Below are 14,867 nucleotides of genomic sequence, written 5' to 3' on the forward strand. Positions count from 1 at the left end.
TGTTTTGTATATGAAGAATGTCTTTGATAGCCACATTTCCTGTCCATGTATCATCCAATCTTTCGTGTTGTATCATATTCACAGGTGTTTTTGTTCGGTCATCTTTAGCAGGTTTATTACAGGGGAATGCCGGCATGTAATCAATCGATCGATCGATCAGTCAATCACATGCCTTCTTTCCCCTATGGTTGTATTATAATTATATTGAAAGTGAACTAATAAAAAAAATGGCACATTTTAACAGACAGTGTAAAACCAACCTGTTTCACAGAATGTTCCTGTGTACCCTGGTACACATACACAAACGTATCCATTAACTTGGTCAACACAGTTTCCTCCATTTTGACATGGGTCACTGGCACACTCATCAATATCTGAAACAAAAAACCCCGGTTAATCAAATACAAAATTTAGACTTGTGTTGAAATGGTTTCAGTCAATCCAAAACGCCATCTTTGATTATTTTCACTGTATTATATTGCATTATTTGCTGCTTACAAAAGGGAAACTCCACTCCAGGAAATAGGTAAAACATAAATTTATAATCACAAGTAAACTTTGGGTTCTGGAGAGTCATTTCATGATTTCACATGACAAGAATTTGATGTGATTGGCAAGAAAGGCCAAATTGAAACTTGCCTCACATTCATTATCCTAGAAGAGGTCCTTTGGAGACATGCATGAATATTAGATGAACACTAAATATTCATGACTCCTTAGTGCTTATCACTTTCAGGTAAATATTCATTATTCCTCTAATGCATATGCATGTCGGCTGACTCCTATGCTAAGAGAGTTACAGAATGTAGAACAAGTTTCAATTTGGTAGTTTCTTGGCAATTACACGAAATTTAGGTGATGCGAAATAATGAAATTACTCTCCAGTAACCATAGTTGACGAAAATGCATGTTTTTCCCGTTTTTATGTTCCGGTTTTAATAAAACTTAACGAAGACAAAACATTACATGTCAGAGCAGACACGTACACACGATACATTCACACAAAGTATGTGAATACAAAACGTGCATTCCAGAATTAGAGAGTGGATTTTAAAAGGTGAGAGAGGAAGGGATGGATATAGCAGTATCATTACAAAGAGGTGGAAAGGGTTTACAGAGAGGGGTAAAATCCACGAGACGTCTCGTTTGGACCGCTGACATATCTCGTGGCACACGAGAAAGTATGGTGCAAACATCTGATTCACTCTTTACTTTACTCGATTTATTTCAGTGGGTTACTGATCATCCGTTACATCTAAACTCTTGTGTTGGCGCTAGAGTATACACTATAAATCTGTCAGAGATTAAAACGTTTAAATACAGAGTAGTCAGTATGTTAAATCGAATAGATTACCTGATATGAAGAATACTACGGACCTGATGTCTGTACTCGTCAGATAATTAGCGAATTGTGACATTGTGTGTTTCGTGACGTATGCTGTTACACAACTTTAATCAATGAAAATAATTAGGAATTTATCACTGCAGTTAAAATTTTAGTTCAGTCTATCTGTCTTTCGAAACATGTTCACGCTCACTCTACATGCTGGCACAAATCAAATATTTCCCTCGGGAAATCAGACTCCGCGATATTGATATAATATGCAGTTTGGCATTTGTGTCGTTTCAACATGTGAATGTATAAGTAATGGCTTTACATGAACCAATCATGACATATTCCATTACCTGTTTCACATAGAGTACCCGTGTATCCTGGCTGGCATGTACACTCAAATCCGTTCACTTGATCAACACACGTGGCTCCGTTCTGGCATGGATCACTTTCACATTCATTGATTTCTGTAAGACATTAACATAACAGTTCGTCATGATTTTTTTTACCCTTATGGCTCGCTTTCGGAGCGGGAAGACATTTTGCTTGAGGTCTTTGCGAAATACGTATGCAATTTTATTGCTGTATATGATGTATGTGTGAAACGTCATCGAGTTCTTACCTATTTCGCAGTTTGTTCCTGTGTAACCTGGCTCACATACGCATTCGTATCTGTTCACGAAGTCTAAGCATGTACCTCCGTTTTGACATGGGTTACTAAGGCATTCATCTCTTTCTGTAAGACAAAAGAGAGAACATTTCTAAATATCACCAATATGCCTCGATATTTTAAGATCTAAATGAGCACAGCTGTTTATACGTAAAGAGGCAAGTCAAACTAACACGAGGCGGATTCAAAACCAAGCTATATCGCTCTAGATTCAAACCTGGTGGTATCGACCTAATTTAGTGTCCTATTATAGGTACTTGAACAATTGAATACTTCTTTGGTTGCTTGATGAACCGTAATGACGAGGTATGGATAAGTGTGGATATGTCTTGTTAAAGACAGAAAGTTCAGTCTACCAAAAAAACCTTACCTAATTCACAAAGGGTACCAAGGTATCCGGCCGGACATGTACATATGAAAAAGTTGATATAGTCTTCACAATCGCCACCGTTTAGACATGGTTGGCTGGCACACTCGTCGATATCTGCATATAAAATAAGCACATTTGAGTTATTATGACAAACCTATCACTACACATTTGTACCAAATGGATAGACGAGTCGCGCGTGCGTCATCTTCATCGCCACATGAGCAGCACACTAAAAGCGCTCTTTTTATATACCATATTTGACACGCTTTACCCAATCATAGTGCACATGACACGGTGTAGTGCTGCGCATGGATATTTTTTTTTGCGCAGTTACATTTGTTCAATTGAATGTACGTAACTCGGAAGAAAATAGATTACAGGGAAAGTGTTGGAATTTAGGAGAAAAAAAATAGTTATAGTTATATATGAATCATGATTTTATCTTAGTGAGGTAGTACGGTTATTGTAAGCCCATACAAACTCTCAGTGTTAGCTGTCAGAATGTGAACTCAAATCAACATTGAGTAAAACCTTTTTGAAACTGAGTTATGTAAAAATGAATTTTGATCATAAGGAAGGTTATATATTTGGGATGAAAGGGCTTTGTGGTTTTAATGACTCGTTTGCATAATTAATTATTTTCAGTAATTGTGACGAGCGTTCTTAGTTACAGAGGAATTTGAATGGCATTTTACAAAGTATTTAAAAGTTGTTACAAAATATTTGAAGTTAATTGGTGTTTATAGAGTTAAGTAGTTGTAATCCCTTGGTACATAGGAAGTGTACTTGACCGTGAATGAACCTTGGGGTGACCTCATCAAAACATCCAAAATGATAGTGATATTAGATATTAATATTGGGTCAGATTTCCATAATTTAATATGCTGATCCAATCATTATAATATTTAGAGTAATCGTGTGATGATGAAATATCCAATGAGTAGCATGCCAACTCTTTGGGGAGGTGTTAGGGATTCGTACTAGGTTGAAATACACGTGTTTCATGTGAAATATTAGATTTGATTTTAAGTTCATGTGGAATAATAAATCAAGTCTCCATCCAGTGTAAAAACTGTTGTGCTGTGCTGTGCTGCATGCTTTGAGATTTGTCGTCACTCCCTGCGTAACTGACTGTTCGGTAACGCTTGATAGTTTAAGATCCGGGGTAGAACAATAACTACAACTATTAGGATAAAATAGATAGCAGAAATGTTTCAATGTATATTATACAAAATAGTTTCATCTTTTTTCGTGCACTTATGACTGGTAAATACAACATAGTTTTCAAAAGATACGTTTTCGAAAGAAAGGAGAGTACAATTTGGATATCTCCTAAATAGTTTATTCGTTTTCACATCTTTGGAACTTCCATATTTGTCATTTAGGTACTCCATTTTATTTTAGTTTTTAATATATGATTTGACATTAGTAGTGTTTATTTGAATGATGTTTTTTTTACATGTTATCATTTAGACCATAAGGTACATTGAGATATGTTATGATTGACTGTAAATTAGGTGTTGGGTGCTTACCTCATAAACATGGATGTTACCATGGCAGCTTCTATCCACTGGAGATGACATCGTTGAACTGGTCGGTAGACAAGCTAGTCGGTGTAACTTACCACTACACCTAACCCTTGAATGCTTACCATGATGTTTAAGTAATATTTAATCGAATAGAGACGTCTAGTGGAATGGGCAATTATTATGAGAATAAGGAAGGGGTGGGGTCGGAAAAGTTTATTGTAAGTAACACATACACGGCAAACACATCACAGCACACGTAACACACAATTGTAATGACTTACTGATGTCACAATTGATGCCAGCAAATCCTGGGTTACAGATACATGTGTATGAATTCACATTGTCAACACAGTCGCCAAAAACGCAGGGAGAGCTACTGCACTCGTTAATGTCTGCAACAATTTGATATAAAAATCGTGATAGGTTAAAGTTCTAGGCGAAATCGCGGCGAGAGTTTAGTATCGCAGGTTTTTGACCACTGCATCATACCTACATACATCGACGTTGTAGTCAAATTGATGCGGACTGCAATGAAAACGTGGTCCTATGTCAAAGTGAAAACGAGGCAGGTGACCTCGTGCGCCAAAGAAGTCAGTCTCGTTTTCACTTACAAGTGCGACGCACGCGCGCTCGTGTCATATCCAGTACAACTGTGCGAAGGGTCTATTATTGCGGAATTAGCGTATACACTGGCATCGACATTATAATAATGGAACATTGAAATCAAGTCTGATATACATAGACAATGTCAATTGGACGATTTTGTCGACTTACCCACATCACAGTTGGTTCCTGTCCAGCCAGGCTCACAGATACACGAGTAAGAATTTACGGCATCAATACATTGACCATTCTGACAAGGATTGCTGGCACATTCGTCATCATCTATGGTAAATTAAGAAATAACTCATTATGAGTCAACAAACTTACTCAAATGAAAAATCGAGCATATGTATTTTTTCAAAAAACAAAGGGGGGGGGGGGGCATACAACTTATTTTTTGAACAGCGACAGGTCAAAATCCTGAATAATTCACACTAGACTGGCAAGTGCCCGCGGGAAAGTGTCTTAGCATTTAGAGGAAAAAACTCCCGGTTGACTGAAGATTCTCACATTAATTATTGCGCGGCTAGGGATAACTAGCCCCTTGGGTTAATTAACAAGCCCAGAGACTTGTTCGTCAGTGGTGTTATTATCTCAAGAAGCTTGGCGTAGAGAGTTTGTTGACATAGTAATTACACCACGACAAGTATGTTCGCATGAAGCTTGATGTAGAGAGATTCTCGAGATAGTGGTGCCAATACAATTCTTTGAGATATAACTTAACACATTGTTTTATTCAAAACACCAGAGAAAAAAAAAAGAACTTCGTCGGAGGTTCCCCTATGCTATACCTACCGATTTCACAGTTGATTCCTGAGAAGCCGTCTACACAAATACACAGATATTGGTTAACACCATCAATACATGTTGCTCCATTCTGGCAAGGGGAACTGGCACATTCCTGGATATCTGATAGAACAAAGACAATTATTTGTACAACATCGTATTTTCTCTGAACAATGTCATAGTTTATTCACCGAAGGGGAAAAGTAGTGAAAATTGGCTAGCATTATGTGAATAAAATCTAGATGTTTGTTGTATCGCACAGACGTGACATTTCATTTGACAAAGTATTGCTTATGCAATTTTTTTCAATGAAACGTTGTTAGGGGCATGGTTTGAACTATCGTGATAATGTTTTTGTTTTTTTGTTGAGCTGTTATATTTTTTTTTGTAAAACCAGTGAAAATCTTTACAAATTTAGATTTGGCCTACATGCCTCCACCCACTTCTAGATCCAAACGCCGGGTAATAGTAAAATGTTGCATAGGGAAATTTCACTCGTTGAGACATACTGTCGACTGACAAACTTCGTACAATATGTGACAATTTGAGAAATAACAACATAAGTGTTCGAGAAATGACGTCATGGGAGTTAAAATTAGAATGAGTAGGGTTGTGACTAAATACGAAGTATTGCGGGGTTTGCTTATGTGATGACGTCACAAGGCAGCCATTATACTTACCGATTTCGCAGTTAGTTCCGGCGTAACCAGGCACGCAAGCACACTCGTAGAAATCGACGCCCTCGGTGCAGGTACCTCCGTTCTGACAGGGCGTGCTGGCACATTCATTGATGTCTGTAACATAAGTATATTTTTAGAATCAGACAAATACAATTGTGGAGAATATTACCTCCAGATTTACAGTACGAATGATTTACATTTAGCGAACACATTGTATTTACGCTTTAACAGACAAGGCTACTTTTCGAACAACAGTTGTGGTTACAATGAAAAATGCAAAATTATCCTAAAACGGCTGATAAAATATGCGTTCCAAATATTGGGTTACTTTCAAGATAAACAGATAATAATTTTTTAAGTACATTTTTTTTCTCTTCTCATATCGTTATTATATATCATTATTCTTATGACTTTAATAACTTGACATAATAAAGTTTGCATACACACGTACTCCAAACTAGTAGTCTGGCATAACGTATAGAAGATTCAATAACATATATTTGAGAGTAAATAATCAAACCATTGACTCTAATCGACATAGCGTCTGTGATCCAATTAAGAGTACCTTATAGTAACATCTACGGATGTAGATATTGTACAGATTGTGTCCCTTTAATTAGGTGTTCAATTTAAAATCTTTGTTCACGAGAGTTTCATTCAATTCGTTAGCATTTCATCAAACCTCAGACCACAAATATAGTGGTCTGAGATCAAACCGTTGTTCAGTGCAATTGTATTGCTAAGTAGCATTGTTGGCGTATATACACATACATATCCTATATCGCCACTCTCTGTTAAAGCGTGAATGCAACGCCTGAACGTCACTCATACTATTTCATTAATACATGCATAAATGCAAGCATAAATGCATGCATGCGTTATTTATCGTTTACGTTTATCGTTTTAGTCAGATTTTTACATTAGTAATACCACAATTTACATTTACCAATCTTACCCTTTACCTTTACGTTTTAATAGTTACGTTGTTTATGTTACATATACGTTACATTACGTTACATATTACTTCGTGCAGATGCATATGTTTGCAAATACCCCTTACCAATCTCACACAAAACACCAGTGAACCCAGCAGGGCACACACAAGTGTAGGAATCGACACCGTCGATACAGGTGGCTCCATTTTGACATGGGTCGCTCGAGCACTCGTTTGTGTCTAAGGGATGAGAATCATGGGAGTGACATTGAACACTGACTTCAGAAACACTGGGTTTTTATACAACAAATGAAATTAAAGAAACTTGCAATTGCTCGCTGAAAACGAAATTAAGACTTTAACCTTGAAAAAAAGGTTACTGGTAATAACTCAAATCTAAACTTTTTCATACCTCGTATCAATCTTATCAAACTAAGAAACTAAAAAAAGCTGAAAAAAAAGAAAGATTTAACAAACATTTCAAATCTTTTCCCTCTTAAACTGCCAAATAAAAATGTTGCAAAAATGTGACAGTCACAGATAAGGAAGAAACATCTGTTTTGCTTCCTTGTCTGTGATATAGTTTAGACCGATCACAAACAATCAAGAATCGTCCTTGTCCGTGGACTGACACAGTAATAATGGTCCTTAGCGTAACATATTTCAGTATAACAGGGCTTTCTAGTTATCGAGGTATATGTCATAAAGTTAGTGTTTCCATTGTGTTCATTTAGAGGCGAGATCACCAGTATAGTGTACGATCAAAAAAATTAAATCTCTATGGTTAGTTCTCAGGCTCCACTCATTCCAACCTACATGGTCAAAATTGATATTTTTTTCACACAACAATTGTATGTAGTAGGAGTGTAGTGCTAAGAACACAGAACCAGCATACATGGAGAAAAGAAAACTCTTTTGTTGACACTAAAGTACTTTAGTGTCATTCACACTATTGTGGCGAAAATTCTTCCATTTTCCAATATTGGCATTAAAAAAAAGAAACACTCGCATTAAAGTGTACAAAACATATTTCTTTAAGTAAAATCGTTTATGTCGGATGAGAATCAATTGTTCGTGTTTTAGCCTACATGGAACAATTTATCTCGCCACTATTAGCTTTTGGTGACAAGAAACAAATGCGCAACACGATACCGTCGTTGGAGGCGCTCTTTTAACCCTAGGACAGAAACTCGGGGTGATGTATCACTACACTGTATTAGTATAGTAATGCATCATACATGCGAAAAGGAGATTGTACTCCTATTGATCGAAACCTAATCTACTCAGCCCATTTCTTATGCGAATTTTTTGTTGGACGAAGGCTGGGTTACTAGTAAAAGTAAAAAAAAAGTACAGCAAAGCCGTCACCAGTCGGACCAAACCGTACGGTATGACAACATTTAACTCTCAGGAGATGACAGTACACATTCCCGACGTGGATATACAAAACAGGTGAAAGGGGGACACCTTGTTCATTTACATGATATCAGTACCATCAAAATATCTTTAAAATCTTACAAGGAAAAATAGTTCAATGAAAAAAAATCAAACACTCGGTATCACATACTTTGTTCACAGAGTTCACCGGCATAGCCATCGGGACATTGGCAAGTAAATTCGTTGAGTCCATCAATACATGTACCTCCATTAAGACAGGGAGATGACCAGCAATCATCACCATCTGTGAATAGATACAGACAATAAATTGGTCAAAAAAAAGCGCCAGATATATCATGTAATTTATCCTAATAAGTTTGGTTACCGTAGTCAATTTGTGTTAGGTCAAAGAAAAAATAATTGTTTCTGGTCAGCGCTCGCATCGGTCGGTCTCTTTTGTGTGTTTGTCCAGCCCCATGCAGTCTGCAAATCCACACAAAAATAACCACCATCCCTACTTCAGCGTGGACAATTGCAGAGCCAAACATATGAACAAGCAATTGACATGTTCCCCACATACACACTTACTCTAAAGTACTACATAAAAAAGAGCAGTAACTGCCATAAATAGTAGATGAGTGACAGGTTTGTTGAGAATTTGACGAAGAAAAAAAAAGTCCTGATTTTGAACTTAGATAAAAGAGGGCCTAGCCTATGATTTAAGTTCGCTTAGTCATATCAGCGCGCCATTTACTTAGTTGGCCATCCTGGCCCTTCATTCACTCCATTTTCAGTTGTAGTAGTCAACTGACGGTATGTTCAGAATGTCAAGGGAATGAGGATGGAGGGGTGATGCAAAGTCTTTTACAGTAGAGAACAACTCGTCTGTAGATAACGCAACAATTTCTGTGTACATCAAGTTCAACTGAAATACTCATAAATCTCCGCCATGTGAATCATGACACATCGATGTGGCCGTCACAGAACAAGCCTAACAATACCAGGAGTTTATTAAGCCATCTTTAATTCCCCTGTTAAAAGCATCCCTGAGTGTGGTAACTATGTGTCACTGTGTGTCGACATTTTACACTGGGTGTGGCTTACAGAACTGGTTACGGTATTGAAACAATCTCTTTGCACGTGGTCATTGCCCCGGGTGGATTACCACATTGCACAACATTCTATTATTTGAGGGTTGTATAACAGGTAGAGAGGGTTACACAAGGAAGAGTTCGAGATTAATGGGTTTTTTTTGAATCACTCATAATCATCTACTCACGAGGATTGAATGGTACTGTGCTGAATGTTTCGTTTTTGCTTGACCTTTAACGCACTGACATGTTTATGTAAACAGATCCAGGTAGAATGTACGATGTCAAACTAAATAATCTACAAAAAGTACCAAAGTGTATTTAAGACCCCCAGCTATTGCCGTGTTGATCACGTGACTTGTAGTAATTGGCTTAAAGGGGCACAAGCTGATTTTTGTATACATATTTGGGCATAGTTTTTGCTGCATATTTAAAAAGTATTCACAGTATTGTACTAACTGAAGCACACTTATTAAACCACCACTCGCTGAACTCAAAAATGGTATCGAACGATCCGGTGACGTAATTTATTATACGTATAGAAAAAGTTCACGAAATCCGTATTATGCAATCAGCTGTTCTAACCATGCCAGAAGACAATTATAGTGATATAGAAGACACTCGTGCATTGACGTCAACAATATATTTGAATGAGGTTTTGTTTAAAAGTATTTTCACTTGAGTAATATGTTCACAAACTTAGCTTGTGCCATTTTAATGAAACTTGATGTCACTAGTTAGTTGTGACCTAAGGCAGATTTTAAACCCCTAGGGTTTGCTTGTTAACTATCAATAGGAGCGAAAGATTTTCATTTATGTTTTAATACTCGTGAATAAACAAATTGAAAATGAAGATAGAACAATACCAACACCCGGTTCACAGCTATTGTCGTTATCACTGTAGCCATTGTCACCACCACTACCACCACCACCACCACCACCACCACCACCACCACCACCACCACCACCACCACAAAATAGTGTAACCCTCATAAATATAATCACCTGATGTATACTGGATCCGGAAACCTCTGAGGGCGATGTTACGATCAGTAGAGAACAGCAACCAAACTTCATCGGAGTTGATGAATACAGGTGCTGGTAGTTGGTTCAAAAGTGTCAAGTTTCCCATAAACGAGCCTTCTGCCTGTGTAAAATCTGCAGTAGGGCCGGAACCATATTCCAGTACATCTTTGAACTCTTCAGTTATAAAGTCCTCGAATGTCAGCTGAATGTAGTTGGCTCCATGGACACGGATCAAGTAATAACAGTTCAGTCTGTTACCATAGCTGTCTGGGTAGTTCGGTGATGTGATTATGCCGCTCTCTCCATAATTGTTTGAACCACAGTTCTGAGCTGTAAATAGCAACGCAGGTGTCAAACAGAGATTAAAATTGGCACAAAATTGGTCATTGTTGATTCATAAAGTTTCAAAGCAATTTTGGAAATAAAAATTATGTGAATTATTATTGGTTATATTTTGTGAAAAAAAAGAGTAACTATGTGGTATGAAGAGTGTCACGTTATCGTGATTTCTGTCAAGGCAATAGAGAGTAAACATCTCATGCCCAGTACCATCACAGTTCCTATACTTCGAACAGTTTGAAAATATTTAGTAAATGTCTCTAAACACAGCACGGTGTATTGACACATTTTACTCATACACTAACAAATAAACCAATGCAATGCAGGGCATTCACCTGATGCAATATGGGATCACTACTCGCGTATACAGTGGAAACTCCATAGAAACGGAATCCTATATATAGTACGATAGAAATAATATATTTTGAAAAAATTACCTGTGAATTCTCCACATGTTGGTCCGTGAAAACCTTCTGGACAGAGACATGTAAAGCGGTCTACGCCCTCACCGTCGACACACGGGGCATCGTTCTGACAGGGGTTGCTGTCACATTCTGCAAACAAAAAAAAGAAGAGTCAACATGACCACTCATACTCATTGATTTACATGTACATTTTGTACTTGGTTATGGTAATGTTTTTGACAAACAATATAAAAAAAATCTCACTTTTGCAAAGGATGTGTACGACAGAAATGTAATTTTCACTAGCTGTTTATGATCTTTTCATATTGGCCAATGTTTTAAATGCAATACACTTATTAATGATTTACATGTGCTTTCTTTTAATCTTAATAATACTCAAAATTTTGAGATATAATGTGAAAATCATAGTTGCGACTTTTCACAGTAATCTTCAAGAGCTGTGGATATTTTCATTTTACCATGTCCCTCTCGTCGTAGAATTCATAATTAAACCACCCTCATGAATAGAATGTAGCTTTATTTTGATAAATTGTTATAAAATCATATTCTCGGTCCAAAACGTTAGAAAATATCAAGTGACGTTTCGGGAGTGACCCTTTCCAACAGGCAAGTTCTAGTTCACGAAAAATAAAATAATATGTTTACTTGTGTTGTCTGTATCCGTCCAGTTCTAAAAACTAGGACCTGATGTGGAAACTAGTTGTCTGACAGAGCTCTAGAAAAGTTAACCCAGAACATGGAGTATACTAAATGTATATGATTCATGTATTGTAAACTTTCATTTTAACGGGCATCATCTATTACAGGTGGGCACAACGCTATGCTACGTAAACGAACTATGATGCCCAATATACCAGGAAATAACTTCTGTGCATCAAGAAATACATGGTACAGACTGGTACAGTCTGCCAGTAAACCTAATCAATGAAAAAACAGTAAACCCCTGCAAAAATGAGTATGACGATCTGTTGACACATATGAACTAATAGGAGGGGTGTTATGTATTATCCACGGATACCTTATCCCTCGACAGAACTGAAGTGAACATCATGAACAATATTGTCTGTCAGCACACTGGACGTTCCCTGTGTTCCTGATCAGTGATCTGCATTATCCTGAATTGCCAAAGTGGTCCTTGAGTCAATGAATGGCCGATCTACTCTCAGACCAGTAAACGAATTCTTTAGTGGTCTGAGATCTGTTGTATCGACTTTGCAAGGGCAACAATACTAATATGCCATTGTCTATATGATTTTCTGTTGGGCAACTCTCCAAGATTACGTAACAAATTTGCCACCAACCCATTCACTATTTCAACCATGGGCAGTGTAGTGGAACCTCACTGTTTCTGTGCAACGTGTCCATTGTACCTGCCACGCCTATTACCCATTCAGAAATCTAGGTAACCTCTTTGGAGTGTTTGAAAAAAAATGGAGGCAACGACGACGTAATGGTGATGACACCGTCTCTAAATTCCCTGTTCACGTTGTCACAATTCATTACTAAGTTTGTAATACGGAATCTAAGTTTTTCCACACTATCTTGCACATCGAACAATATCAGCATACAGTTAACAGCAAAACTACAAAGTTTATGTAACTAACAAACGCAACAAAGTTTCAACCCATAGTAACACTGTAGTACACCACATTATAAGATGATATGAGAAATGCAATATTACTAGGGACATGTAAAGGGGGGGGGGTTTAAATTTTTATACAATCACGGAGACGAGATTAAAGCAATAGATGTAATAAGAATTGAAAAGTCAGTGGAAATCAGTTCCCTTGAACTGAAGAAATCGATTTTTAGTAATAATTCTCGTGCATGTTGTTTTACATGCATTCTTTTTAAATATGCATTATTGTGGTAAGCTGAAGGGACACGCTGATTTACTGTCTCATACGTCAGGCAATTTGTGTCAAAAATAATGTTGACATGCAACATTCTAAATATGTTTTAAGAAATATGAAAACATCTCGTATGTCAGATGAGTTGACAGACCGTGTCCAACAGCTTTTAAATGCGAAAGGTCGACAGAGTTGTCAAATTCTTAGCATATTGTTGATGCCATTTTAACATTGCATTGTAAGATTTTCATGAATTGTGTTGTTTTTTGTTTCTATGCTTGTGAAGGCTTAATGAATAGATAAATAAATAATAAATAATTCGATTTGAAACACTTCCTTACAGCATAATTTGTACTATAGACTCACTTGGGGGTAACGAATGGCGCGAATGTATTAATTTAATCCAAAAATACATATTTGTTTGATTGTCCACTACTTGTGTTTTTTCTAGCAATGGTTCACATACCCTCCTCGTAACAAGTATAACGTAGTTAAATCTCCCGGTTAATGGTTGAATCTAAGGCCTAATGGTCGTCCTGTGTTACTTGGAAACGACTGTATCTAAATTTTAAATTCTGAAAACAAAAGCCGTCAACAAACATACTACTTCGATCGTTGGTGGCGATTAATCATAATGTCAAAAGACATATGAAAGTATTGCAAACTCTGTACAGCCTCCTTTCAAACATGATAGTGACAGCATGGATGTCGATGTAGCAGATTTTTATTGCGATTTTCGTGTGCCTAAAGAAACTGTAGTTGCCACAGTTTCACTTTCGATGACACACAAAGACACATTTCTAAACAGTTCAAGTTTGAGCTTGTGTAAAGGAAAGTGTTAAGTTTCATTGTGATGTAGAAATACTAGTAGATACTTTCGAAACATTGCCTGAATGCCTGAGACAGGGTACAATGATAGGTGTGGTGGCAGTACCGTCTTTCAAATGACAGTCGCCAACAATTGATTGATTGTCATGCAATCCACACCTAATTGTTACACATCAACACGTGAGTCACCTCATTGTCTTTCCACCGATATACTACTGAGCCGAGTTAATTGTTAAGTGTCTTTGAAAAGGTTCTTTTTTTGTAAAACTTCAATTGTTTGTTATTTTCTATGATCCTGTAGATTTACCTTCTGAATATTCATGCGAAAGGTGTAGGATGCATGATTTAAAATACTTGAGGGGCGTCACCACTGACTATCCTCCTGAAGCATAGATTGTGTACGACAGGCATAGCATGTATGATTTTAAAATGTCTAGGGCGTCACAACCAGATTTCCCCTGAAGTGTCGTTCATAAATTTAGACACGTCCCTATATGAAATTAAAGATTATTGTGGAATGATAGCATTGCTGATTAAAGTTGTCGAATACGAGAGTTTTGCTCTGACCGCCCAACAGTAGGTTGCAGTGTAGAAAAGTTGGCAGAGTTTCCGCTTGGGTGGTGAATAATTATCTATCAGCCAATACAACTTCGTGTTCTCACTAAATAAGTAATATATACATGCTTCATCTTTTGTTATGCAAAATAGTTTTGAACAGAGTAATGGCTGCCGATTCAGCCCACAGACTCTCCACGTACCAACTCATGTACTGTAACAAATGATCAGCTTTGTACATCTTGTAGTTTTTTCTACTCAACTCAACTTAGGTATAAATTAATTATCCGGGTTAGCATTTGATTGCATGTAATCCATAGATATTTAATTGACATGGTGATTTCTCTTGATACATACTAGACAACAGTCATATCGATGGGTGATGGTGGGTTAACATCCTACAACTTCCTGCATTTGCCTGTACTAAAATTGACAGTAACTTTAACGCAAAGAGCGAGAACAACTTTGTTT

The 14,867-nt window shown here is 37.1% G+C and overlaps 1 protein-coding gene across 1 annotated transcript in view; it reads right to left on the reverse strand.

The window, feature by feature from the left end:
• Window positions 1-14,867, reverse strand: part of LOC144435455 (uncharacterized) — an 84,395-nt gene that overhangs the window by 11,398 nt on the left and 58,130 nt on the right. The window contains exons 46-54 of the mRNA XM_078124049.1: window positions 8,473-8,586; window positions 5,972-6,085; window positions 5,301-5,414; window positions 4,677-4,787; window positions 4,184-4,294; window positions 2,374-2,487; window positions 1,956-2,069; window positions 1,687-1,800; window positions 261-374 (exon numbers count right to left, since the gene is read on the reverse strand). Coding sequence (XP_077980175.1) covers window positions 261-374; window positions 1,687-1,800; window positions 1,956-2,069; window positions 2,374-2,487; window positions 4,184-4,294; window positions 4,677-4,787; window positions 5,301-5,414; window positions 5,972-6,085; window positions 8,473-8,586 — 1,020 coding nt within the window. The remainder of the gene's footprint in view (window positions 1-260; window positions 375-1,686; window positions 1,801-1,955; window positions 2,070-2,373; window positions 2,488-4,183; window positions 4,295-4,676; window positions 4,788-5,300; window positions 5,415-5,971; window positions 6,086-8,472; window positions 8,587-14,867) is intronic.

The sequence above is a fragment of the Glandiceps talaboti genome, chromosome 5, assembly GCF_964340395.1.
Source record: "Glandiceps talaboti chromosome 5, keGlaTala1.1, whole genome shotgun sequence".
NCBI classification, from domain to species: domain Eukaryota; kingdom Metazoa; phylum Hemichordata; class Enteropneusta; family Spengelidae; genus Glandiceps; species Glandiceps talaboti.